The sequence below is a fragment of the Lonchura striata genome, chromosome 1A (genome assembly GCF_050655825.1).
Source record: "Lonchura striata isolate lonStrDom1 chromosome 1A, ASM5065582v1, whole genome shotgun sequence".
Lineage (NCBI taxonomy): Eukaryota > Metazoa > Chordata > Aves > Passeriformes > Estrildidae > Lonchura > Lonchura striata.
The window spans coordinates 5,780,894-5,807,518 of record NC_140741.1 but is presented as its reverse complement, the minus strand read 5'-3'; the positions used below and the strand labels follow the sequence as shown (position 1 = coordinate 5,807,518).

Genomic DNA, 26,625 nt, shown 5'->3' with positions numbered 1-26,625 from the left:
GAGTGTAGAGTGGCTCTCCAATGCAGCAGCATGTGGAGAAGCAGGAAAATGCATTATCAGAACTTGTTATTGCTGTTGAATCCTTGAATTGTTCTTCAGTGGTTATTTTCATGTGGAGCCAGGTGTTTGTGGTGGGGGGGTGTGCATGAGATGTGCTTTGAGAACTTAACAGGAACACCTACCCTTGGAGCTGGTTCAGGGACTTCTTTGCCCTGTTTTCTTGTGATGTCTCCTCAGATTCTGGTTGTAAAGCAAAATATCCTTTTTAGAGGTTCTCATCTTGAGATTAGGACTCAACAGAATTTCAGGAAAGTTAAAAGGGTTTGTTTATTTCTCTAAAATCTAAGAGAAAGGGTAGGAAAATTCTAGGAACCATATAACAGTCTGCAAAGCTAAAAATACATGAAAAATGTGTAAAAAGCAAAAATCTTCAGGCATCATGGGCATGAAATCAAATGCAACTCATACAGGATTGACTACTGCTGTTCTACAGAGGTCTGGATACTCCATGCACTGGTCACTACATCAGGTTTTGGAGGAAAATAGGTGTGTTAATAAATACAATTCACACCTGGAAAAAATGTGAAAGGGGAGGAAGAGCAGCAGCACTGCCTGCTGGAGATAACTCTTGTCTCACATCAGTGGTTTGGGCCCTGGTGTGGCTAACTTCCTCTCTGAGGACAAAGGAATTCATTTTCTAGGTTTCTCCTTCTGCCAGGTAGGTAGAGTGGTCCTGATCTGCTCTATAAAACACCTGAAGGAGCATGAGGAAAAGATGTATTGGAGCATGATGTCTGCTCTCGGCTAGTTTTTTATTGCAAAGAAAACAAAAGTGCTCTGTGAGTCGCGCCAGGGGCAGAGCAGCCCAGTCACGCTGGGCAGTGCCATCCAAGAAAGATCATACCTTTTGAACATTTTCTGCTGCTTCAGGAGCTGCAGGGCTGCATGTTTCCTGCACTTGTGCTCCTGATGGTTTCAGTCTCTGCAGCAGGGACCAGCACACAGCCAGTTCAGTTCCGGATGGGACCATGGTTTCGTTTTTAAGAGCGGAGCACTGCGGCACGACTTCCCCTTGGCGTGCTTTGTGCTGCCCTGCATGGGAGCCTCCGAGCCTGGACTCAGCCCTCTCCCCCAGAAATTGCATCCAGACTGCTGGGACAAGGTCTTGGAAGAGCTTCTGGAGCGTTACTGAAGGAGAGAAAAGTAAGTTTGGAAAATGGGGCTCCTTTGGGTGCTTTTCTTCATAATCAGTGTTCGTAACTGGAAGATTTTCTGGGTCTGTGTGGATTGTTCTTACTAAGATAACATCTCTTCTGCTTCTTACAAGCAAAGATGGCTCCTGAAAAGTGGCACTACACAGGGAAGTGAAAATTAAATTTTAAATTGGGTGCAAAATGTGCATTCTTTTTTTTCTTTTTTCTTGTTTTCTAATTCTAGTTTCCCAAAGGTGGAAATAATACTATTAACATTCCCATTTGTTTTTTTTTTTCCTCCTCCTTTGTGTAATTTACTTATGAAATGTGTTTACGCTAGGCAGAGTAGGACTTTTGTCTTTTTGAACAGGAAATGAAACAGGTGAAACAGTTGGGTAGCATTTGGAAAGTGCCTTGTGAATATTCTACAGCTGGTTTGTAAGCCAGAGACCCCCATTAGTGCTTTGTGTGGTGCCTTGGGGATATCTGGGAGACAGACCCTGTGAAGACTCATGGAGGGAAAGCGACCCTGTGAATTAGTTGTTTATCAGTAGTTGTGACATTGCAAGTTTGTGCAATAGCCTAGCTCCTGATCTAAGAACTTTCTTGGCAGCCACTGCAGGTGGCACACAAGAAATCAAACATCCCTTGGGTTTAAATCAAAGCCTGTACATCCATGGCATACTCAGAGAATGAGCATTTCATTCAGAGAATGCCATTTCCTTTGACTAGCCCATAATTAAGCATCTATTTCATTTAAAGTTGCCATAATGAAATGCCTGTACAGTCAGTATTCAAGCAGTTGTCTCTTACAATGTATTCCAAGTACTGATAAAAAAACGTGTGCAGGAGGATAGGGGCTGGAAAACCAGGATGTCAGCCACAGCTCTGAGCAGAAAATTTAACTGATGGGTGTCAGGGGCTGATTGCAGCAAATGTGGAAATTTGTGTGTGAGAACCAACTCTTCTGACCTTTCCTATTTCTCATTAAACAGCTCACCCAAGGAGGTGTCCCAACCCTGGCATGTTCCATTTTATGTTGTTTCTGCAGTATGTTATCCTCTGAAAGGCTGTTGCCTGGGATCAAGCCTTACCAATATGCTGCAGAGCCACATGAAGGACAGCTTGGGAATGCTAATTATGAGTAATAAGCAGTGAGTCTATTAAATGCTGGAGAACTGCAGTTCTCAGGCTCTGAAATGCCTGTGGGAAATCAATACTGATAAATATGAGCTGTAATACAATAAATTATGGGTTCTCAATGGTGTGTTGCTATGTAGGAATAAGATCTTGGAGATGTTGTAGATAATTCCCAATAAAGGGTCAGCAGTGATGCAAAAAGCAAACAGGACTTATGAGGAGAGGAGCAGAGACCACTGTGAATGCTGCAGTGCACCTTTCTAAATCTGGGCAGGTCTGGTTCCTAGCACTTCCAAAAGGCTGTGATAGTGCTGGAGGAAGCCCAGAAAACAGCACTGAGGATGAGCAGCTGGTTTTCCAGGGAAGAGTAACTGCAGGCTGTCTTTTCTCAGTTTTGGAAAGAGATGGATGTGGAGGCTTTGGGGCAGTAGGGCAGGATTGACACGGAGCATTAACACAGTGGTGTGAAAAATGTGGATCAGTTGGCCTTTGCCTGATGCCTTCATGGGGAGCTGGTGGGTCAGAGCAAGAAACAGGAGATGGAGCTTCAGGTGATGTGAACTGCACCTCCTCACTGCTGAGGGGTGAGAGACATGTTCAAAGGGGGAGTGGGGAGTAAATGTGTTGATAGCTCCTGGTGACTAGCCCCCAGCTTTGCTTTAGGAAGGCTGAACTGCAGACTGTTAAAGTGTTTTGGGGAAGTGTCTCTATATCCTTGCACTGCTTATAGATTTTGGGGTTCTGGTTTTTTCCCCTAAGGTACTGAAAGGGGGGGACTGGATACCAGGCAAGTTAATCTTACCCAATTAAAATTAGCAGATTTAACTCTGACTGACACACAGGACTGTGGCCCTAGAGGGTATTATGCTACCTTATTGAAAATTCAGAATTTTAGGCCTTGCCCTACAGGTTTCCAAATTTGAGAATGGCTCCTGATGTTCAGTTTCCTTGACCAAAAAGAGCCTGGGGGTGTAGCAGGCATCACACACCACTTTGATAGTTGAGGGAAGTAAGAGATACACAAGTTGAATATTGCAAAGCTGAGTGAGAGTAAGCTGTGGTTTACACAGACCATTTCTTTTATAAGCTGGACTTTCCCAGGGCATCACAGCTATCAGAAACCTAATTTAAAAGTAAGTTGTCCTCTGGGTTGCTCTCTGTTAATTAACTTCTCTCAGTTAATTTAATCTGGGCAGTCTTATCTCACACAGTTCAGTTGTTCCTCAGGCACTACATCACTCAATTTCTCCTATCTTTTTTTTTATCAAGCAGCTTTTTACAGATAGCATTCAGTTTTGCCACCAGCATACTGAAATGAATTCTCTTGTGACCCTTTCTCCTGGTGCCTTGCTGGCAATTTTGTGCCAATTTGTTTTACCAGATTGATGTGCAAAAGCATCCAATTGCTATTTTCTCCCGATATTCTCTCAGCTTTGGCAAAATCTGTGTTAAAATACATGTTCATAACACACCGACTGGAACCTGTAAGAAATTTGTGAAAGCCTTCAGAGCAGCACTGTGCTGTTTGGTGTATAAAGGTATCAAGCAGAGGAATGTCACTTTGGAGATGCTCTGTACCACAGTATTTTCAGCAGGTGCCTGTCTGGGTGGTGGGAGCATCTCACTTTAGGCACCTGCAGCACCAGCTAGGGCTGTCTCTGATACCAGAATTGGAGGGAATGCCATTCCTAAAACTAGGATTAGCCACTCATTGAAGTGCTCTGGATTGTTTTTTAAAAGTGCCATTCCCACTCATTTCACAGGAAGCCTTAGGGCTCCCAATGTGGGCACCCTGGGTAGAGAGTAGGAGAACTCTTCTGAGGGAACCTCTAATATGGAGCATTTCATTTTCTGTTAAAAAGCACAAAACTGGTCATCAACCCCTCTTCTGCAGTGGGCCAGCAGTAAAAGTATTGCTGGTCCTCACATCTGTTCTGCTCTGACTTCCAGAGACTGTTGGGAAGGATGAGTTCTCCTACTCATGCTAGAACAATAGTCTGCTCTAAGTGTCTGGAGCCCTCATCCTCCTATAATTTCTTCCACTTCTGCAGGCCACAGTACAATTGCAGTTTGTAATTCTGATTTCTGGCACATTAATCAATGTGCATTTAGTTTATGAAGAGAACCATTTTGCTTCTTGCATGTCTGGAAGGCTGGGCCCAGGAGTGGTGGGGAATGGAGTCAAATCCAGACGGTGAACAGTCCCAAGGACTCAGGGCTCAGCACTGGGGCCAGTCCTGGTTCTTGTTTTTATTGATGATCTGGGTGAGGGGATGGAGGCACAGCCAGTCAGTTCATGGGCAGCAGCCAGCAGGGTGGTGTCAGAATGTGAGGTATTGATGATTCTGAGATTGCAGAAAGTCTCTGTCTGTCAGCCCCACTGCCAAATCGGAAGCCATAATTGGTCTGTGCTGGTTTCCAGGTTGTTTATTCTGTTTATCTCTAACATGTTCTGCTGCCCTGCCCAGCTCTGTCCTGCAGGGCAGCGTGTGGGGCTCTGCCCTCAGTGGGATGGTACAAACATTAAATACCAGAAACTCCCTGGGCTGGATTTACAATAACGTGCCAATATCTGTCACCTACGTTGCACAGTGTGTCCCCAGCCTGAACCAACAGAAAAATGCCAACACCACAGTGAAACGTGGAGGGCAAGAAGGAGAAAAAGGACAAGACACACACAATTTCTTCTATCTTGTCCCCTTTGAACCCTTTATCTAGAATCCTAAAATTTTACTTTTGCACCCATGCCACACTTAATTATTACTTATATCAAACACTCAGAGCTGGTAATTCATGCTGTAAGATTGAAAACTCTTTTCCATGGCCAGAGATCACAGACAGTGTCTCTGGGGGCTCTGTCCAGGGGGGTTCATGACCCCCTGCCAGGGTCCCAGACCTGCCAGGGCAGCCAGAGGGAAGCTCTGGAGTCCCACAGGGTAGGGTGTGGATGTGCTGGGGCAGGCAGGCTCTGCAGAGGGATCTGGCCAGGCTGGATCCATGGCCCAGGCCGGTTGTGTGGGGTTCAACAAGGTCAGGTTTGGATCCTGTCCTTGGCTCACACCAAACCCTGCAGCTCCAGGCTGGGCAGAGGGGCTGGGAAGCCGGGAAAGGCCCTGGGGGCGCTGGGGACAGGCTGGACAGGAGCCGGCTGTGCCCGGGGGCAGGAGGCCGATGGGCCGGGGCTGTGCCAGCCATGGCGTGGCAGCAGGGCCAGGGCAGGGACTGTCCCTGTGCTGGCACTGCTGGGCCACACCTCGGAGCCCGGGGCACCTGGGGAGCCGCAGCACAGGAGAGACATGGAGGGGCTGGAGCGTGTCCGGAGAAGGGAACGGAGCTGAGGGAGCTGGTGGGGCTCAGCCTGGAGCAAAGGAGGATCAGGGGGAACCTTCTGGCTCTGCACAGCTCCAGACAGGAGGGGACAGCCGGGGGGATCAGGCTCTGCTCCAGGGAACAGGGACAGGACAAGAGGAAACGGCCTCAAGCTGTGCCAGGTTGGACACCAGCAGGAATTCCCTCCATGGAAAGGGTGCTCAGGCATTGGAAGGGGCTGCCCAGGGAAGTGTTGGAGTTTCCATCCCTGGTGAGATACAAAAACAATGCAGATGTGGCACTTGGGAGCATTAGTGGTGGGTGAGCAGTTGGGACTCAATGATCTCAGAGTTTTTTTCCAATCTGACTCTAGGACTCCATACTAGAATTTGTTAAAGACACTATTCAGATGCCAATAGCGGTCCTTGTCTCCTCATATCTGTACCAATAAAGGAATCTGCTTATATTTAGTAACTTATCTCAGTAATTTAACTATTGGTTCTGGATTTAATACTCCTTAAGTATCAGTAACTTTTATATTTTCTAGCTTTTATACATTAATATCTAGGGACTGAAACCTTTTTTCACTTCAGTTAAAATAGGGTTTTACTTATCTAATACAGGGAAAATAAAATTAAATGTAATTAAAGGAAGTTTTAGTTCAGGTCTTCAGGTTATTTTTTCCTACATTTTGATGATTAACACAAAAGAAAAATGAAAATGGTTTTAAACTTTTATTTTATTTGCACACATTTAAATATATTTTCAGATTTTTTAAAAGCAGCTAGTGATGAAATAGTTGACAAACAAACCCCTTCAGTTTTTTGTTTTCTTAGCACTAATTTTGATCTTTACGTGCTTTTGCTCATGTTCCCTTCCCCCCACCCCCCCCCCCCATGTTTTTTACCAGTTTGCCAGGAGTGATTAAAGACAATGGATCCAGACTTTTTAAATGCATTTACACAGCCTTCTACACTTGATCGATTCCTAACTGAGAATGTCATCGCTAAAGGTATGTGCTTTATGGACCAGGACAGAAAAAAGGCCAAAGAACCACCTAAAGGGTCAAACAGAAAATGTGCTGTACAAATGAATTCTATATTTTTCAGCAGTGATCCCATGGCTGTATCAGAAATGAGTAAGCTCTGTGTGTGCAATTTGCCTGCTGACTCTTTGAGGGCAGATCATCAAGAAGCAACATAAAGTCCAGCTGGTTCTTTAACTGAAATTTAAGTTTCACGCATGTGGATCTGACAAAGTGTGTTTTCCTCTTTCTAAGACTGTCCATCTAGATTTTACTCATTTGAAGTACACTGAAGCATCATTTCCAACAGCAGACTTAGTAGTCTGCTACACCAGTTTCTTGCTCATAAGGAATGAGTTAAAATGAAAAATAAATGTTTCTACATCGGGCAATTAGCTATATTGGGACTATCAAACTGATAGCAGATTTATCTGCCCACTTGCTTTATACACAGTCATATCTGATAACTGTGATGGATCTTGTTTGCTTCCTACCACAGGCGAGAAGAGGAAACTCATAAAGCCGACCTCAAGCAACAACCCCAGACTGGAAGAATTGAAACTGGTACCACTTTTTATTGTATAGTTTAACCTTCACCTTGAGCTGTGCTAAAGGAAACAAGGAACCTGGTTCTTCAACTTCTTTCGGCCCTATAAATTGCCCAGCTCTCTGACCCCAGTCCCCCACTCTCTACAGATGATAATGAGCTCTTCTTTTGGTGTTTGGGCACCAGACAAGTGAAACCAAATAAGCTTTTGATCCAACACAGTGTGAGGGAGGCTGGGGCCATACAGGATCAAGCTTCCAATGCCATGAGCACTGCTGGGTGTGCAGTGCAGATATAAACCTGAGTGGCTTCTGATGTGACACCTCTCCTAACCTGAGCTGTGTGGGCGAGCCACATCAGAAGCACCCAGTTGCTCTTGCATTGTGATGGTAGCTAAACAGCCACGAGAATCCAGCCAAAAACCCAGGCTGGGACCACAAGGAGACCTGTGTCAGCATTTGCTGTGACTAAGGAGAGATATGGTGCAGGTTTGCTGCACTGATCCTATGGTAGCTTTTAGGATTGCTCTGCTGATTTGCAACAGCCTTCAGCAGCAGCTGGCTCAGCTGGCAAGGTCAGCAGAGGGCCATGGGATGAAGAGTGTGCAAGTCACCAGGAATTCGGGATGGAAGCTTTCTGCTGTTGTATGGTACATTGCCTTCTTGAGGTAACTGTGAAGGATGAGTCCTGTTCCATAGACGAGTACTTTATTTCCATCTAATTTTGAAAGTCTCCCTGGTGTGTTCAATCAGTGTTTCGATTTCTCTAATGGCACAGTTCACGTAATGAAACCTCCTGGAAAAAAAGTTGCATGTGTCTTATGAGACCAGAACTCCTTGCATTATAGACGTGCTGAAATTGTTAGAAATATTATGAAAAGCAGCTTAAGATATGTGCTATTGGTCATAATTTGTAGCATTTATAAACATGTAGATAGGTGTGTTTCTATTTTAGGTATTCATACACATTTGATCAAAAAGATTTGATTTTTGTATCAGGTTTTCATGAAGTTATACAAAAAGAAAAGTCTGAAAAGTAGTGCTGCAAAATGCAATTATGTTGTCTATAGAAAGACTGGATTTGTTATTTTGAGTTTGCCAAAAATGAAGAGTTTTCCTCAGTTATGAAAATTTCTGTGATCTTCAGTGCTTAATCCATTTCCTGTCAGAGATTCCTGGAATGATGTTCATCACTGTCTAACATCTTTTGTTTGTGTGATGAGGAGATGGAAATTGTGTCCTGAGAGAGACAAAGTCCTCTGGGTTCCCATCAGTGCCCCTTGATTGCCTTCTTCATCTAAAAATTTGATGGCTTCTCTAGAGAAACATTTGGGATGGAGACAGGGACAGGGAGGAATCTTCAAGGGAAGAACAAGGGAAGCAAAGAAACTCACTGGGGAGAGAGGCTTTCACTGAATTTTCATTTGGAGGTGGCTTTGGAGAAGTGAGAAATCCGAAATGGCTCCCTGTAGTTGCTGTAAATACCCATCTGCATGTAAAGTAGGAGACGGTTACATTCGGAAGCCAGCAGCAAACTTCTCAAAGTATTCCTTTTCTGTTTTCTTTGTTTGCTCATTTTTAGACATGAGGCTCTGCTCTGCAGCTGAGTGGGGCCCCCACAACTGGGCAGAAAGCAGAACTGTGTGAGCTGCAGGCTGTAGATGTGGCTGGGAGAGCACAGGAGGGATGCCATGGGTCTGTGCTCAGCTGTGCTTGCTCCTTTTCTGACTTCCCTCTGGCTGCTCTCCTGTGTTTGGGGTTCTGCTCTGCCCCTCACACATCTGAAGTGTCACCAAGCATCAGCTGAAGAGCACAGCTTTCTGCTCTTGTTACTTCTTAGCTGAGGATGCATTTTACAGTTTGACAGCTTCCCAGTTCAGGCTTTTTTAATTTCTTTTGCAGTTTCAAGCTTCTCAGAGACTTTTCTTTTCAAATCCTTCTTACATTTTTGTTAATGTTGGCGAGCTTACAGGAATCTGGTACGAATTTTCTCCTCTGTGTACAGCAAGTGAGAAGGATATAATCCACTCCAGACGCTCACTTGTAACAATCACAGCAATAAAAGCAATACCCTTCCCTCTTACAAGAGGGATGTTCATGTTGGCAGCCAGCTAGGGCTACTGCTTTTCTGTTCTGCTTCACCAGGTCACCTTCTCTTTCCCTCAACACATGTGGATAAAACACATGCTTCCCTTTCCCTCAACACATGTGGATAAAACACATGTGGATAAAGCACTGAGGAACTGCTTTGTTCTCCCATCTAGGAGCACATGTGGTTCCTCTCCTTTTGTAGCCAGACCTTGGCTTCCTGAGCAGCTTCCCCTTTGCAAAGGCAGGAAGGATATTGGAAGGCCAATGGGAGGACTGCCATGTAAGAAAGTTCCAAGGAGGTATTTGAGGATTGAGTGGTACAATATTGCAGAAAGAAAAAGAAAACAAAACCAGGAGATGAGAGGGAGGAGTGCTAGTAGTGTGGATAAGTACAAGAAACTACCGACAGAATGAGCCAAGCCTCTTTTCTCACAAACTTCTGCCTGGCAGTTGAATTTTTGTGAATTCTGTGATGTGGGATGAAGGCAGGGAATGGGAAGTGTACTGTGCAGGCTTTTCCCTGGTGGAAGTGGAAAGAGGGTCTCTTTTCCCAGCTGTATAACATAATTCCTTGGAATATAAGTAGCAAGATGTCTGTCTCACTTGAAAATTAGGGAAAACTAACCCTTTGAAAAACAACCAAAAACCACAAAGGAAGTGGAGATTGAAAGCAAACCAAGATCTTAAATAAGAGGCTGAAGACAGAGGTGAAAGACAATATAGTCCTGAGTGCTGTGCTGTGTGAATAACAGGATTATAATTGCTTTGTTTTCCCCTGCAGTTCTTAACTGATTGGATCAATGGAACTCTGAAAGAGGAGCACATAGTAGTTAAAAGTCTGGAGGAAGATCTGTATGATGGGCTGGTACTTCATCATCTCCTGGGTGAGCTGCTCCTTTGAGTTTAGTTATTGCAGACGTCTCATGGAGGGACTTTCCAATCAGAGAATAAACCTCAGGAATCATGGTAGCAGGGACCTGTCATCACTTCTCACTGCACTGGGGGCCAGCTGTGATAATCACAATTCGGAATAAGTTCCCACTATCGTTTCATGTGGCTATTGTACTTCTAAGAAATTCTTAATACCTGTAATTGACATAATGAAAATGTTAACTATGAAGTGTGAAATTCAGTGCTTCTGAGATGAAGGAGAGTTTCATAAACCAGGAACACAAAGGCGGCTTGTGGTGCTACCAGAAACATTGGATGGAATCAGCACTCTCTGTGCTGAATACTGCATATGTTTTATTGCCTTAAAAACAAACAAACAAACAAAAAAACCCACCAAAAACTTAAAAGCTCTAGGTCCAAAGAACTGTTCTGGTTTGGAACTGGTAAAAATCTAAGAGGCTTTTGGCACTATGTGGTGCTTGTATAGAGATGTGACCTCCTGGAGCAGCCCATTATCTATTTCTGTTTCTCAATCTCTCCTGTCCCTACTACATTTTTCTTTCTCTTTTCACTCTCTTTGGGGACATCTTTTAAATCTATCTCCTTTCCACCTAGGCTGAGCACAGCAGCATGAGTAGGACTGGCGGATTTTCATAGTTTAATTGCCTAAGCAATGACCTCAGATTTCTTCTATATATGAGTTGATATCAACTTTGTACATTATCTACAGGAAAGATTCACTCTTTGGATTTCTGTAGAAGAAATAGAAAGAGCTAGGGCTGCAGGATGATGCTACAAGGAGTGACTTGAGTCCTCTCCCTTTTGCAGAGCTCTTAAATGATATTGAACATTTAAAACAATACTTTGTGTGCTTTGCTGTCATTTTATGTTTCTAATTGGTTGTTTTCTCTACAATGATGTTAAAATGCATCCTTCTTTCTGTGAACCCTCTGTAAAAGAAAACTTAGGCTCTCTCAAGCTGGATGTTGAGAAGATTGCATTGACAGAAAAAAAACAGCGACAGAAACTCTCTGTGATTCTGGAAGCTGTGGCCAAGTGTTTGCAACTGGAAGAAAGTCAGCTGAAATGGAGTGTGGAATGTAGGTGCAGAAGTGAAATTGAAGAAAATTTTCCATCACAGGCTTCCTGTGCTATAAGGCTGCTGTGAGGCAGTGTGCTGCCAGAACAGTAATTAAATTAAAACCTGTTTTCAGCTACTAGTTGAATCAAAAGTGAGACAGAAATATCTGACCCCGCCTGGGTCTGCCTCCTCTGTGTGTGTGGCTTGTAGATCACTTAAGAGCCTTCAGCATCCCTGTATGTCTCATTTTTAAGCTGTGCTATTGCTAAATTTTGATATTATATAAACCCCAATCTGTGTTTTGGCCCTCCATGACTTTGGGGCTCTCTGCACAGAGAGGATTCATGATGTTGGAGGGAAGTTCACATGTTTTGCACACTGAGCATTGTTTTCTTCCTTTACACTCAACAGCTATCTTGGCAAAGGACTTACTGAGCACACTGCATCTTCTGGTTGCAATAGCAAAGCACTTTGAACCCACCCTGGCTCTGCCTCCAAATGTTCAAGTGGAGACAATCATCATCGAGGTATTTGTAGTTTCAGTATTTGTTAGAGATCCTAGAAGTCCTTTCCCAAGGCAAACCTGCTTAGAATTAGGAGCAGCTGTGTGTGCAGCTGTGAAACAGATACTAGTATTTCCTGTAAACCACACCTTTCAGTTTCTGAATTTTTTGGGTTAGATTGAGTATTCAGTTTGGATACTCTATCTTTAAAAGGGGAAAAACACTATGCTCTTTTTCTTCCTCAGCCAAACAAGGGAATGGTCCAAACTGAAAGCAGATGTTGATCTCTGTAAAGAAGCAAATGAAGAAATTCTGCTGTTACTGTCTCTAAATATTTTAAAATAGAAGATTGTATTCATAAATCATGAAGGCTTTTAATGCTGAATTTAGGTGACAGGAGTTCTTACTCCCCTTCCATTGGGGTGACATTTTGGTAGTTTTCTCTGCAAGCAGATATCTACATGCTGTCTTCCTCTATTTTGTTTCTTCAAGTCAATTCTGAGACTGTAGGAGGATACTGAATATCCTACAATTTGGGATATAGTTGCAAAAATTAGCACCACCAGTGTATATAAACACAGAATGTTTTTCACTGCATAAAAGGGAAGAGCAGCAAACACCAATGACTTGCTCTGATGGGGAAGTAAGAGATTTCCTGTTGGAGACTGAAGAGAGCAGAAGGAAACAGAAATCTCTCAAAACACCTGTGCTAACTGTACTGGAGTTATTGAATAAATGCCCTGTTATAATTATTTAAGGCAGCAGACAGGTCATGAAAGCTTGTTTATGGAATTTTTTTTTTTTTGTGTGACAAACCCAACATTGTTTATTGTCCTTTCAACAGACCACCTCCGGAGGATTAAAGACATCAAATGCAGTGGAATATATCACAGAAAACAAGTAAGAGGGGATATATCTGGTTTTTACACTGTCAATCAGAAAAGAAACGTTGTGGGTGTGTTCCTCCTTACAAAAAGTAGCTGGGATCATGATGATGAAAAAGGTGTAAGCCCAGACATGCATATGCATGTGAGTTGTTTCTCTTATTTCTTCCCTTTTTTTTTTTTTTTATTCCCTCTTCCTCTTGGCATTATGGTGCAATACCTTTATTTATTCTATATATAAAACAATATATGTGATTATTCCTTAAGCTTAGCATTTGTTATTGCCATGGAATTTCATAGCAAATATAGTAACAAAATTCCAGTACTGTAAATTTACCTGCGCCAGACTAAACTAGAAATTTTCTAAAGCCACAAAGGTTTAAATCTACTTGAAATTTGCTGCTATCTTGTTTTTAAATAAAGAGAAAGGAGGCAATTATTTTCTTATTTTATTGTGAAAGAAATGTTTTTAGCTTGCTGAGTGTGTGAGGTACTGCCATTATTAAAGGAGTTTAGTTGGATACAATTTATATACCAAAAAAAATGCATATCATTCTAAGAACTAGAAACAGATTTTCCTACTATCATCTTCAAGCTCTAATATCATGAGCAGCTTATTGCAAGAGGATATTGAGGATTGTGCTTGTAAAATAAATGTTCATTGGTGTGTGAGCCAGTTAAAATCTCATATACTTCCAAGACCCTACACAGATACACAATCTACTTAAAAATGTCTGTTAGAAAGTCACTCTGGCATAAAGATAATGCCACCTTGAATTCTATTTCCTGCTTTACAGGATAGCAGATAAGCAAAGCTTATGAATAAGATCAGCTCTGCTGAATCATTTTTCTAATTCTTGCTTCTTATTGCACTTCCAGGGAGACCAAAGGAGCGCAGTCAAGTAAGTGCTGGCATTGCCAAGTTCAGTGTTTCATTATGTGCTTTTATACACCATGTCCTGATCCATTTTTACCCCATGATAAAATCAGCATGCTCCCACTAAAGTTAATGGAGATTCATGGATTTTTTTCCTGGTGTTTTCTTCCAAAAGCCTTCTGTTAATGCCTGATCATACCAAGAGAATACAGCTTGGAAAGTGGGTGGTCACTTTGCCTGTGGGCTACAGGCAACTGATGGGAGGGGGGACAGGGCACGAAGGGGGGTTGATGACCCAAAAAAGAAACCTGGCAGGGGGCAAAATGCCAGCTTGGATTTGTGCATGGACCATGCTCACTGTTGGAACTATTTATAAAGGCTTCAGAGCTGTGCTTCTCATTGCTACCGGTTTTTGTACTTTCCTTCCCACAGTTTGCAAATGAGATTTTGAAATCCACTGGTACTGGGTTGTGGATGGCAGCTCGGTCAAGCAAAATTCCCAGAGCTTTTACCCTTAGGGTTTTTGAGGGCTGGGAAACACTTGAGGTGAAAAATGTCCCTGTGTGCAAAGCCTGCAGAAGGGTTCAGTGTGAGCTGCTCTTCCCTGCCGCAAAGGAGCACACAGAGAACCAAGGCAACCATTTCAATTCTCTGCTTTTTGTGTCCTTTATTTTAGCATTTTCATCCTTTGCAGAGGTGCAAACTATATAATTTAATATCTATTTATCACTTATTCCACTGAGTGATCTATAGTGTGGGCTGAAATTGTGAAAAACACTCCAACTCTTACCCTCTGCCCTAAACAAAAAAAAGAAAAAAAATTAAAAACGAAAATAACATTAGAAAAAAAAAAATGAAGAAAAAAAATCCCAACCCATAATTAGGTGTTTCTTCTAGTGGGCTGATTCTGCTGGGAGGAGAAATCTGCAATTCACTCTTCAAGATGCTCTCTATTTTTGACACAGCCTTAGCAAAGAGAGAAATCCCAAAGCGTGGCTCCAGAAGAGGGCTCTCTCTGATTTCCTTGATGGATTCACCTATTCCCTGACACTGCTTCCACAGCAACCCTCAAACAGGCAGAACAGAGAAACCCGAGGAATCCCTTTCACAAAGGAGCCTTCTCTGTCACTGTCTTTGGGGAGGAATTTCCCTTAAGCAAAGCTGCCTTTGCTTTCCTGTGCTGTAGAAGCTGCTTCTCCATTTAATTGTGCTGCCAGAGTTTCAAATATTTTGCTCATGCTTGAACCAGAGCTGGGTTGTGGCTGGGTGAGGAGGTGGATCCTGCCTTTGCTGCACCTGGGCAGAAAAGGGAAGTGAGGGTGGGACTCGTTTATTTTCTCTTTATTGCTAGAATTGATTTAATTTCCTTGGAAGTTTTAGACTCCTGCTAGTTCTTGGGCACAGCTCTGCTGGCATCAGCTCCTTGCCCATTTTAAACTGGGTGGCAGAATTGGCTGGTTTTGAGGTCTCTGAGTTTTCAGAGGAAGGGCAACTTCTCCATATCTTGCTTGTGGTTTTTTGAAGGAAGGAGGCTGGGTTTTTTTTCCCCAAGTTTGGTGTAACTGAAATTTCTGTTTGAGGAGAGCAGTAAAATATACAGCTCTTCTGCTCCCTGCATTTTATCCCAGAGGTTCAGGGTTAAAAAAACCTAAGTGAAAAGTTATAAACTGTGGTGATGTAAAACTTAGCCAGTGTTTAGAATGGTGGCAGCACAAACTGAAAACCTCTGCAGGTGAAAATTACAGAACTGAATGAAGTAAATAGTTTTCTCTGATGTGGTCAGGCTGAAGGAAACCTGTCATCCTGTCCTCTGATAAATATAAAAGAAGCATCTTTCTCTGCCTCCCTGCTACTCTTTTCCTCCTTGGATTCTAAGTTGTATATACCTTTCTCCTTCTGTAGCCACATTAAAGCTCTGATCTCTCAGTTATTAAAAATGAAACCAATTAATGTTGTTTTGATACAGAAGATGATGCCTTTGATGAATTATTTAGCTGTGCTCCAGATAAACTGGATGCTGTAAAAAAGGTAATTTACTTTTTTAGTAGACATCAAAATCTGTTAGGCTCAGCTTAAATACTGAAAAAGTTATTTTTTTCCTTTCCCTTTCTTCTCTTTCTTTTTTTCTTTAGGCACTTTTGCAATTTGTTGACCAGCATGTTGGAAAATTAGGATTAAATGTGAAAGACATTGAATCTCAGGTAGTGTACTCCAAGCTACATGTTACCCAAGTTTTGTCAGCCATTGGGGTGTTTCCTCTCACCATTAGGAATTCTCCTTTTTATTGCAGTAATTTGAAATTTGGCAACATAATGTTTTCCAGGTTTAAGTTAAGATATCAAGCTTTGGTCTCTGAGGTTCTGAAGCTAATAATTAATGCAAGAATATAGCCTGTGTATTGAATGCTGCCCTTGTAATGCTACAGGACGTAATTTTCAGAGTCAGCCCAACTCCTAAGGGTGCTTTCTTTGTCAGGATGGAAATAAAGGTGTCCTGAACATTAAAATGAAAGCCAAGTTGATTGCTGTATTTAGTGATTGTTGATGCTGCATTTGCTTCATGGTATGAAGGCCTTATTTTCATCACATTTCAAAATCTCATCCTCTGAATGTAGAGCTTCTTTAGAGTATGAAATTGCAAGAGAATTTTGGCTAAGCACCCTGGCTTTGTTGAACAGGGTTCTCTTTGGGATTTTTCCACTGGGCAACTGTGAGAAAAGAAAATTTTCAAGTGTTTTGTCATGCATAACTAGGCACAATTTTCTATTGTTTATAGTTATGTATTTATGCTCATATGAAGTGTTTTCCTATTTGGAAGAGTTTGCTTTAATAGCTGTCCTTTTACCAGGTTGTATTTTCATAAATATGAATTTCGGAGCCTTATCGAACTAAATAAGAAGTTCAGTGTGGAAGAGGTTGAGGGAGCTGAGTCATTAGACTGTCTCCTTACCTGAGTAACATTTTATTTCCTTTATTGATAGAATGGCATTTACTGGAATGTTTTACTAAAGCCAAATAATTTTTAGGTCATTCTTATCTAGTTTTCAGATGGGGTTATCTTACTTCTCCTAACTGGACAACTTGAGGGTTACTTTCTGAATTTAAGGAATTTCTTCCTGACTCCAGCCAGCACCATGGAGATGGTAGGTTGTTCTGTCATTATTTAGAGCTTGAGCCACCAAACTGTGTGCTCTGCCTCTTGCTTCCACTGCTGCTGCTGTGTGTGAAGTCCCATGCCCACGGTGTTTGCAGGAGGGGGGTTTGGGGCAGTGCCAACACAGGCTGTCAAAATATCTCAGAACAGGTCAGTGTCCTCTTCAAAATTAGCATCTCATGGGAGGCAAACACCTGTTACTTGCACTTGTTTGGCATGGCCACGCTTCTGCAGCCTTCTGATGAAATTCAGAGCTCTGTGTGCTGGGGAATGGGTGTGTTCTCTTCTACCAGTTTGTCCTGCAAACAGGATTTGAAGAGGATGAAACATCGTACATAGCAGAACTGGATCTTTGTGAGTTTCTTTTTGCTGCCTTAAAAACATACATTAATCAAGAACATGGCCAGAACATTTTGAAGGCCCTGTCTGTGTTTGGGTAGCTCTTGAGAGTTTACATCCTTTCCTCCCCCGAGGTTGGGGGCTGCAACATACTCAGCCAGACCTGCTTGCCACCTTTTTCCACCTCTACTAGGCAGATTTCATCTGTGCTTTAAAAGTAAAAGCTGTCACCAGCCAGAAGGAAGTGTGTGCTGGGCTGCCTCCTCCGCAGGTCTAGAATGTTGATATATTTTGAGATATTTGAGGTATTTTCAGATTGTCTCTAGCGTGGGTAGGCTTTTATTCATTTGGGTCTCTGAGTAGCTCTGAAAATTTTGAAACTGTAGCTATTTTTCCTGGTTTGTGCTCAAATCTCTGGAAGTGAAATGTGTCAGATCTTTTTTGCTTGAGAGCTGCCAGAGAAGAAAATCTCTCCTCTGGCATGGTTTGCATTACGGCTTCCCTGTGCAAATGAAGCTTTCATCTTTTTCCCAACCTTGGCAGAATTTAATGCCCCTGGGCAATATTTATTTGTAACAAAAATTCTCAGCGGTCCTATATTAACAAATAAATATTCCCATGGAGCTTTTCATCAGAAAGTTTAAAAGAACAATTGTTTGGCACCTAGGTTCAAATGTCATCAAAATTTCATTGCAGTCAGTTGGTAACTGTTTCGAGTATTAGGAAAAAAAAAAAGTGGTTTTTTTTTTTTAATCTAAGAACAGGGAAAATATATTTTGAAGGGTCTAATCAGACATAATCAAAGCATTTCCTAAGAGTTGTTTTTCTTCCCTTTCTCTTCCACTCAGTTTTCAAAATTGTTTTGTCTGTTCCCATGAGTTGGACAGAAATTTTTAACTTTTCTGTTCGCTTTATTCAGAGGAATAAACGGAATAGATTCTTATTTAAAATTCCATAAACAATCATTTTCTTTTTGGTTCAGCCCTATTCTAGCCTCACAGATATCTTTCTGGAAATGAGCTAGCCCTAAAATTCTGGTACAAATCAAAGCTCAGACTTCCTGATTCTTACCCTGCCCATCACTGGCATCAGAGAAGAATAGAATGGGGTTGGGTACTGCTTCAATACAATTCTTTACATAACGTGTACTACATTTACAAAACGTAATAATTTCATTTTAGCAAAGTTACTCCCAAGGACTGGACTTGCTGTTGAACACTTTGCCAAAGTGGTATTTCCCATTTGTTTCTCCTCTGATGCTCATTACAAAATGAAAAGCGGGATGACAACTAAAAGTATCGATCGGCCATACTTCAGCTGTCATTCGTACACAAAGAGTGTCTTTCAATTCCCCTGTGCTTTCTAACTCCCTGTCATTTTAGACATTAATTGCTGCAGTAAAGTATAAAGATATAGCCTCTGCTGGGATTTAAAAGATCTCATTTGTTGTTGGAATGGTGACAACCACATGCACTGTTGGGATCAGTGTGGTGCATCCACCATACAGTTCCTTCTAACCAAAGCCATTTAATGACAGAAATTTAGGAGGTGATCAATTTTGAGGTGCAAAAAGATAACGCTGCATGTGGGCAGGTTTGTTGCAGGGTTTTTTGGGGTGTTTATTGCCAAAAAAAGGCACTTAAAAGTAACTGTAAAGAAGTGCAGCCCTGGGTGCTTATGAGTGTAGAAAGGTGTGTGTTTTCTGAGACAAAAAATATGATCACAAAATAGTTCAGGCTGAAACTAGGGGTGATATCTGTGCAGTCAGGAGATGAAGAAGATGATGATGGAGGGCTTGTGTGCTTGTCAGAACTGGTTCTTTGGCCAAAACAGGCCCAGAGCTGAAACACCCCAGATGTCCTGGCCGCTGCCCAGTTGTAAGTTCAAGAAAACTGTCCAGCTCTTTTGAGTCAGGAAGCACAGCTGGACAAAGCATCTTATTTTCAAGGCTTCCCTTTCTTGGATAATTATTACTATTTCTGTCTGAAGGTGCTTTTTGAAGTGTGCATGTTGCCATTCCTTGAAAATCCCCAATGCATTGCAGAGAGGGAAATATGCCTTTTTAGCCGTTTTGGTTCACTAAGGAAACATTTGATTTATTCATTCCAATCAGTAAACTGTGTAGAACTGCATGTTCTTAAGCTCTCCTGTCTGCTGACCATCAGAGGAAGGAAACAAACCTGAATCCAAACAGGCAGCCTCAGTTACTTGTAAACCAGAGAACCAGGTGAAATATAAATCTGTTGCTTCACTTCAGAGCACAGGGGTTTTGCTTGGCTTATGCAGGGGGGACTCCTGTGCTTGTGTTGTTGTCACAACATAACAGGGAATAGCAACCTCCAAAAGGAAAAATTGTCCAGTAGTTCAGGGAAGGCAGGAAAAGACAATCTGAAGTTCATTCAGGTCTTGTTACTCCTTTAGAGGAAGGGAATTTGCTAATTACCAGCCAAGTAAACAACTATCCTTAAGCTGTTAGAAGGGGTTATTACTTTTAAAAAATTGATTACAACTCCTGCTTATGTGTGTGATGCTGCTTTTATGTGGGGAAGGGAGGTAAAAAGCAATGAGGAAGAAATCCTCAGTCTTCATTCATAGATGTGGGATGAATTTCTGATGAGTGTTATGAAGGATATAATCACTACTATTAATGTGAATAGACATTTTAGAAGTACAACAGAACCTTCTAGCTAACAAGCATACCTGATCTTTGCAATTCTAAAGAAAATATAGAGAACTTTCCCCTTTTCATTTGTTCCAAGTGTGGTAAGCATATGGACATTGTTTAAAAAATACCCAGAAATAGCTCCATGCATCCATTAGATCAAGTTAGGAATCTAGCCTGTTTTCCTCATTAACACAAGTCTTTCGCATGCAAGGTCTATTTTTAAATAAATGGATTCTTCTGCCCACCTCATGGGATATGTTTTGCTGGAGATGGATTTTACATCTAATTTTATATGATAATTGGTAAAAATTCTGAAGAGCACTTCATCAAAACTGAGGAGAGGAATATGAGTACATATTTATGAATGTTCCTTTGAATCATCTTCAGCTACTAGAGAAATACTTTTTAAAACCTTCTGTTGGTTAGGAAATATTGTCAGCTATATTAATATATCTCTCTCTCTCCAACAGCTCCACAATGTTAACCTGGCACTGGAGTTGCTAGCAGAGGGAGGCCTTCTGAATTTCCCTGTGAACTCTGAAGGTGAGTCATAACATGCAAACTTACCTGGAATAGAATTGCTAACGTCCCAGCTTAGCAATAGTTTGGATAATTGCAGGAAGCAGGTTCTGGAAATGACACTGGCACATTTCATTATGTGGCTGCTCTACAGCTCCTCATGCAGAATGAACTGTAGAGGTATATGAACTTCTTTTTGAAAAAATCATTATTTCTATACTAAAAAAGTTGGATTGTTATAAGTTTAATAACTTTACACTAAACTTAAACTGTTTAGTAATTCAGTATTTGTTAAAATTTAAACCAGTGACAGCTTCTAGGGAAATTACAGCAGCTGAGCTGGAGGCAAAGCTGTTTTCCTGTCTCATAAAAACTTTCAGTGCATTAAAAGCAAGCTTGTTTCTGTTGGAAGATATCTTGGAGAATTTCTGTGGAAAATCAGAAACACTGATCACTCTATTCAAACTCTGAAGAGTGGTGGGTCAGTGCTGAATATGAAAGTCACAGGTTTTTAGTTGCTGTTATGCTTGGTTCAGACTTGGGAGCTGAATTTTGATCTCCTTCATGCAAGTGAATGCTTCCATCACTGAACCAATGTACATGCATGCCCCTCTTTCTTTCTCCACCACAAAAACAAACAAACAAGTTCCATTTGGACAAGTCCAGTTTTCCAGTTCAAATTCTCCACAGAAAAATTTGGTGACAGTTCTTGATGGGAGGAGGGATGTGGTTAATTAATGAGTGGTGCTGTGGTTGCAGTCTGACCTCTTGAAGGGCACATAATGCCAACATTCCTCTACAAGCTTGTGGCTGAAAAAGGAAGTCAAATCTTTATTAAAAATAAAAAGTATTATTTCAGTTCTAGCCCCCTGTTAGTTATTTGAGAGTGGGTGCATGTGCTGGGGACATAACACATTGGTATCATGGAGAGGGAGAAAGTATTTAGGGCTTCCTGTGTTGTTCCTTTTGTTCTCTTTTTCCACTACTGCTTTGGTGATGTCAGCAGTTTGCATGCTGGGCATTCACAAACTGTGGGCTTTTTGCTTTCCTGCACAGAGCTAGGAGCCTGGAAAGCTAAAGAGCTTTTTTTTATGTTCACATTAACAGAGTAATGGGTGTGGGCTCAGGTCTCCATGCTGAGATCCACCTTTTGTGTGAAAAGAAATAAATCTGTGCTTTCCTTCCTCCCCTCTGGCTGTTCTGCACTGCCTCAAACACAGAGCTGATCAGTACAAGAAATACTGGTGCCAACATCCTCAAGTCCTTTACCTTCACTGGGGAAATCCTCAGCTAGTGAGTAAATTTAATATTATTTATGAGTCCTTGCTAGAGCAACACTATTTAAACTCTTCAAGGATCTCATTTTACTAGTGTTTCTTTGTTAGTCTTTCTCCCAGTGATTTACAGCACCATAAGAAGAACAGAAACCCCTCTGAATCCATTACTCTCTTCCACTGCAATTTTTAAATAAAAGAGCAGTTTATCTGGTGAAGAAGCAAGAAGCTGAAAAATAAATTAAAACAAAACCAAACCAAAACAAAAAGAACCCAACAAAAACAATGCATCAAATGTCAGTAAAACGTTATGGAAATATTACAATAAAAATTAAAGTGTCAACAAAAAAAAAGTGTGCGAAAAATAATGATTTCTGACACAGAATAATCATAAAAACCTCAAGATATAAATCCCTATTAATTATCTACTCTGCTTTTTGCTAGTGAATTTCTTACTCTGCATTATTTGCCTTTATTTGTCTTCCAGCAACAGAGTGCAGCAGAAGTCCCTTTTCTTCATGCTAATTTAACAAATTATTACTTTCTACCTCTGTAGTTCCTATTTCACTTCCTCTTGCAATTCCATTGTCCAAGTTCACATTATGACTGGGGAAATGTGGGAGCCTGTCTTTGGCAGGTGCAGACTCATCCTGTTCCAGGGATTACTAATACTTCCCATCTGGTTTTGTTCTCTCTGCTTTGTGTATCCACAGATATTGTGAACGGAGATACGAAGGCTATAATGCGAGTTCTGTATTCCTTGTATTCCAACTACAGAACCAAGGAAGCATGAAGAGCAAGGCCAAGAGCTTGAGATGCCTTCTTTTTGGGCTTTTTTTTTTTGTCCCTAGCAGACCATGGTGTGGTTTTTGGATTCCCAGCTTTGTTTGCCACTGCTCCTGGGCATTCACTGGTGTTTGACACTTGCTATGTTAACACTGTATAGCAAATATGTTGTTCATGCAAGGTTTCACATACATAGCCTGAACAACTGTAATGTATGTCCAGAGCTGGAGTAATTCTAGGGCTGCAGCTCTTGTTCCAGATCCTGCCCTCTGTATTCTCTGAGCTCCCCAATGCTGCAAAGAAATTAAATGTGTGTTTATTTTGGGCCCTGCATCCTTTGCTCTTGAAGGTGACTTTGAAAGTTGTTGCATCCTCCCCATTTTCCTGCTTTGGGAAGTCATTTGGGAAGCCAGAGAGAAAAAAGACCCAGCAGAGTGGGAGGGTTGAGACACACCTGAAGTTCAAACCTGCTTTAGAGAGGTGGCCAGTGCTGTCAGATAAAAGGATATGAATTGGATGCCAAATGAATAGGTAGCAAAATTGAATGTGAACTTACAGAGTGTTTTATAAATGTTTCAGTGCTCATTTGCTCGAATATGGAAAAGGCACTCAGCACAATATGCTGGTGTGAGACTGCAGGAACAGGGGGTTCTCCTGCACAGCTGTAGAAGGATGCCCTTATTTCCTTGCTAAGTCGGTGCCAAACCATGTCCAGCTCCAATTGAAGCCCTGACACCACCTCTGGCTAGCAGGGATGCCAATGCCTGTCCAGCATGTTGTGAGAGGGAGTCACACATCTGCACTTTGTCTGCAGTAAGAGGTGGGCAGATGCTGGCTGAGCTCTGCAGCTGGTGGAGGTAGAGGCTACTGTGGGTGGGAGCAGTGAATTCAGCTTCCCAGCACCTCTGACAGCTGAGTCATCTCAAATTTTTTCAGGTTCTCCTAGGTGAATTTGTCCAGCCTCCCAGCAGTTTCCTCTGTGTGCCTCAAGGTAGCCATGATTTATTAACAATCACCCTCTGTCTTCCTTGGGGGATTTAAATCAGAACTCCTTTCAAAACCTCCATCTCCTCTCTCAACCTTCAATTTGAGATGTTGCATAAAACTAGAAATATAATTAGAAAAAAAGAGAAAGCTTCAGTATTGTTTTTTCACTTCCATCTAATTGGAATAAATTTCCTGCCATGGGTAACTCTGACATTTGATCTCTGGTCTGATCCTCCTTCTGTGTGTTAAGGGGAAACCAGAGCTCACGGGGTGCGACTGCTGACATTTACAGAGGAGAATTTGTTGTGTCTGCCTCCGGATCATGCAGCCCAGGGAAGATCCTTAGATAGCAATGCTGCTAAGTCTTTTGAAAATGGTAACACTGCACAGCTGCTGGGCTACAGAGCTGTGCAAACTGCCCCGAGACCAATCCCTTCTGCACCAAGAATTAGCTTGTGGCATTTTTACAGATAAAAATACCATCTTTGGTGCCAATGAGCTACCAAGATTCCCCAGCAAATGTTAGTTGTGTGTGCTGATCTGGACAACTTAAGTAAAGAACACTTGGTTCTTTCATTTGCAAGTCCCCATAGGCACCTTGCTTGATTCCTTAATGGGCTTCCAAGAATCAACTGGGAGGCCTGAGAAGTTCATTCTTGCTTTGCAGAATTTTAGGTTGCTGTAACATTGCACACAGAACATGCATTCAGTGTAGAATGAATTGCTATTGAGCAGATAAACCCAGGATGTGGCTTGTGGAGAGCAGGGGTGAGGGGGCAGGAGGGCCTGGGCAGTGATTTGGTAGCAGTGTGGCCTTTTCCTCCTGGGAAGCTGTCCTGAACCTCTTGCCTTGTGCTGGTGATCACAATTCAGTTCCACTGTGTGTGACTCCAGGCATATGACCTGGGCTAGGAAAAAGCCACCAGTGCTGGGAAGATTAGCTGGTGCTGCCCTGGTTATTACTGCTCAAAGAAACAGCTGGGTTTTTCTCGGTGTGCTCTGAGTTTTATGCTCCACTCCTCTGACATAAATAAATCTAGTGCTTGTACTTCCAACAGGGGAAGTCTAGATCTTGATATTTAATAAAAGAAATGGTCATATTCCCTTTCCAACACCAGGTTGCCTAAACCTGTTATAAACAAGTCATTCTTTTGGAAACATACAGGGGGAAAAAGATGGCTAATGTGCTTGAATCAAAAACATGCTGAGACCAAAAATTAATGTTTTAATCTGCTTTTTATGCTGAGAGCAAATTTATAATACACTTGATGTGCTTGACCTCTTTGATAAAGAGACTATGTTTGATTCCTAAAAGATGCTGTGGAATTTTACTAATCCGTCATACAGACACCCACTCCATGAATTGGTGTAGTGTACAAATGCACTATTTACATTTGAGATGTAGCCACAGCCTTGGCACTATTTTAACAATAAAGTGACAGAGCTAAAAAGAATATTCCAACACCTGGTTTAGTGGAAGGTATCCCTGCCCACATAAGGAGTGTGGGAACTGGATGGTCTTTAAGGTCCCTGCTAAAGCCCTACAGGAGCTTCTGTTGCTTTCCCTGTCCCACAGGCCAGTGGTGGGGTGGCTTTGGGTCCCAGCAGGAGCTGGGAAGTGGGACAGATCTGAAGGGCTCCCAACTCCTGCTTGATGTCATCTTTCCATCATCCACTCTTTCCAAAATACCCAGATTCATCCATAAAAAGATGTATTTCTGGAGGTGGAGTGGCAGGGGTGTGTGGAGAGAAGTGCAAGTGGAAGGGGCAGAGTTACCAGGGTGACTTTAAGGGAATGCAGATACAGAGGAGTTTTCATTAATAGGATCAGGCCACTGACTGAGATTGGTTCTGCCTGTAAAGCCTGAGACAGGGAATTGGAGAGCTGTCCCTGCTGTCAAACCTCCTTCTCCTCCTTGGGTCCTGTCAGGTTTACACTGACATTTTTTTCCCCCCCTTCATGTGGCTGCAGCCCTGGTGCCAGGCCCTTGCTGCTTTGCAATGGAGCAGGGGAACTCCAGATGGAAAATGCTGGCAGCCTCCATCTGCTTGATGGGTGGGAGTGCCAATTCTTAGTGTTTGTCCTTTCCTTTTCCCCCTTCCTTTATTCTTTTCCAATGGTTTCTATTGTGTTGTTTCTTGCAGGGAGCCATCCTCACAGTGGCTGCTCTAAGTCTCTTTGGCAATTAGACTTTCAAACCATGAAAGAAGCTCATTCAAATTCTTCTCTCCATGAGCTCTCCATGAGCTGAGCTTTTGTCTGTATGAAGAGATCTTGCTGTTCTTTCTCTTACAGGCTGCTAAAATTTCCCCGAAGAGTAAAAGCCATTGTCAGCTTTTCACAAGTGGTTTTTTTTTTCTAGTCAATTAATATTTTAATAAAGACTAGATGAAAGTGTTACATTGGAGGAAACAAATTAGTGTGTATGAGCCTTTCTGCTCACTGTGGAGATGGATGGGTTTCCTCTGCCACTCAAAATTTTCTAGGATGGGGAGACTGTGAACAGGATGTAAAGACTGAGGTATGGAGAGATGAGTTTTGAGATAAGTGATAATGAAATCAGGACAGTAGTACTGTGGACTAGCACATCTCTGTGGCAAGCACATTTCTCTCCCTCTCAGGAGTTTTCATACAGGTGCACAGAGAGAAATGAAAGAGACAACAATTTCTGTTTCTGCTCCTTGTTTTTCCCATGTGGAATGTGTTTGGAGAATTATTTACCTGGGGGAGGGGGGGGGGGGTGAGTGCTTGATTGGATTCGAGTGAGGATTGTTTGAGCCTGATGCCCAATCCAACCCACCTGGGGCTGGACTCTCAGAGAGGGTCACGAGTTGTGTTGGAGTCATAGAAAGTAGTATGTAGTTTTAGTATCCTCCTTTTATATAGTATATTCATGTATTTTAGCATAGTTATAATAAAGAAATAATTCAACCTTCTGAATTGAGTCAGACATCAGCATTTCTTCCCATTGGGTTCGCCTACATTTACAATACATCTCTACTGTTCCATCTTCTCCATCAATCAGCTGTACTTTCTAGAACTTAAAAATGAGGGAACAAACCCCCAAACACAACAAACCAACTCTGGGATTTTTGCATTTTGTTTTCAACAAAGTGCATGAGGATGCCTTTGCCATTCCCATCCCCCCTTAGTTTTCTAAGCCTTTTCCCCCATGCCATTCCATTACAACCAGAGTCTTCCAAGCCATTCTGCTCTAGCCACTGGCTAAAATTAAAGTTACTAAGGATTTTTTTAATTGATGCCCTCTCTCAGCCTGCAGGTAACTCATTTCACACCCCTCAGCAAGGAACCAATAAAATAATACAGAATAGCAGCTAATATTAGAGGAGAATAAAGTAGCT

The 26,625-nt window shown here is 42.1% G+C and overlaps 1 protein-coding gene across 3 annotated transcripts; it reads left to right on the top strand.

Annotated features, from left to right (window-relative positions):
* Nucleotides 1–58: 58 nt before the first annotated feature.
* PARVG (parvin gamma) lies at nucleotides 59–26,199 on the top strand. 3 transcript variants are annotated; one of them, XM_085568904.1, is made up of 14 exons: nucleotides 59–1,203; nucleotides 6,553–6,654; nucleotides 7,166–7,230; nucleotides 10,085–10,187; nucleotides 11,154–11,294; nucleotides 11,687–11,802; nucleotides 12,623–12,678; nucleotides 13,542–13,564; nucleotides 15,506–15,567; nucleotides 15,672–15,740; nucleotides 16,580–16,681; nucleotides 20,167–20,239; nucleotides 21,436–21,508; nucleotides 22,203–26,199. In XM_085568904.1, coding segments are annotated over exons 2-14 (963 nt in total). In that variant the 5' UTR covers nucleotides 59–1,203; nucleotides 6,553–6,575; the 3' UTR covers nucleotides 22,204–26,199. The 3 variants fall into 3 exon arrangements, with proteins under 3 accessions (XP_085425030.1, XP_085425029.1, XP_021391194.1); XM_085568903.1 differs by lacking the exon at nucleotides 21,436–21,508 and having other exon boundaries at nucleotides 15,509–15,567; XM_021535519.4 differs by lacking the exon at nucleotides 21,436–21,508.
* The last annotated feature ends 426 nt before the right edge of the window (nucleotides 26,200–26,625 follow it).

Bases quoted from the DNA above. Each gene is read 5' to 3' on its own strand.
- PARVG (XM_021535519.4), top strand. From the start codon at position 6,576: ATGGATCCAGACTTTTTAAATGCATTTACACAGCCTTCTACACTTGAT. The intron at 12,679-13,541 runs GTAAGAGGGGAT...TTGCACTTCCAG, and splicing joins GAATATATCACAGAAAACAA to GGAGACCAAAGGAGCGCAGT. The intron at 16,682-20,166 runs GTAGGTTGTTCT...TCTCTCCAACAG, and splicing joins CAGCCAGCACCATGGAGATG to CTCCACAATGTTAACCTGGC.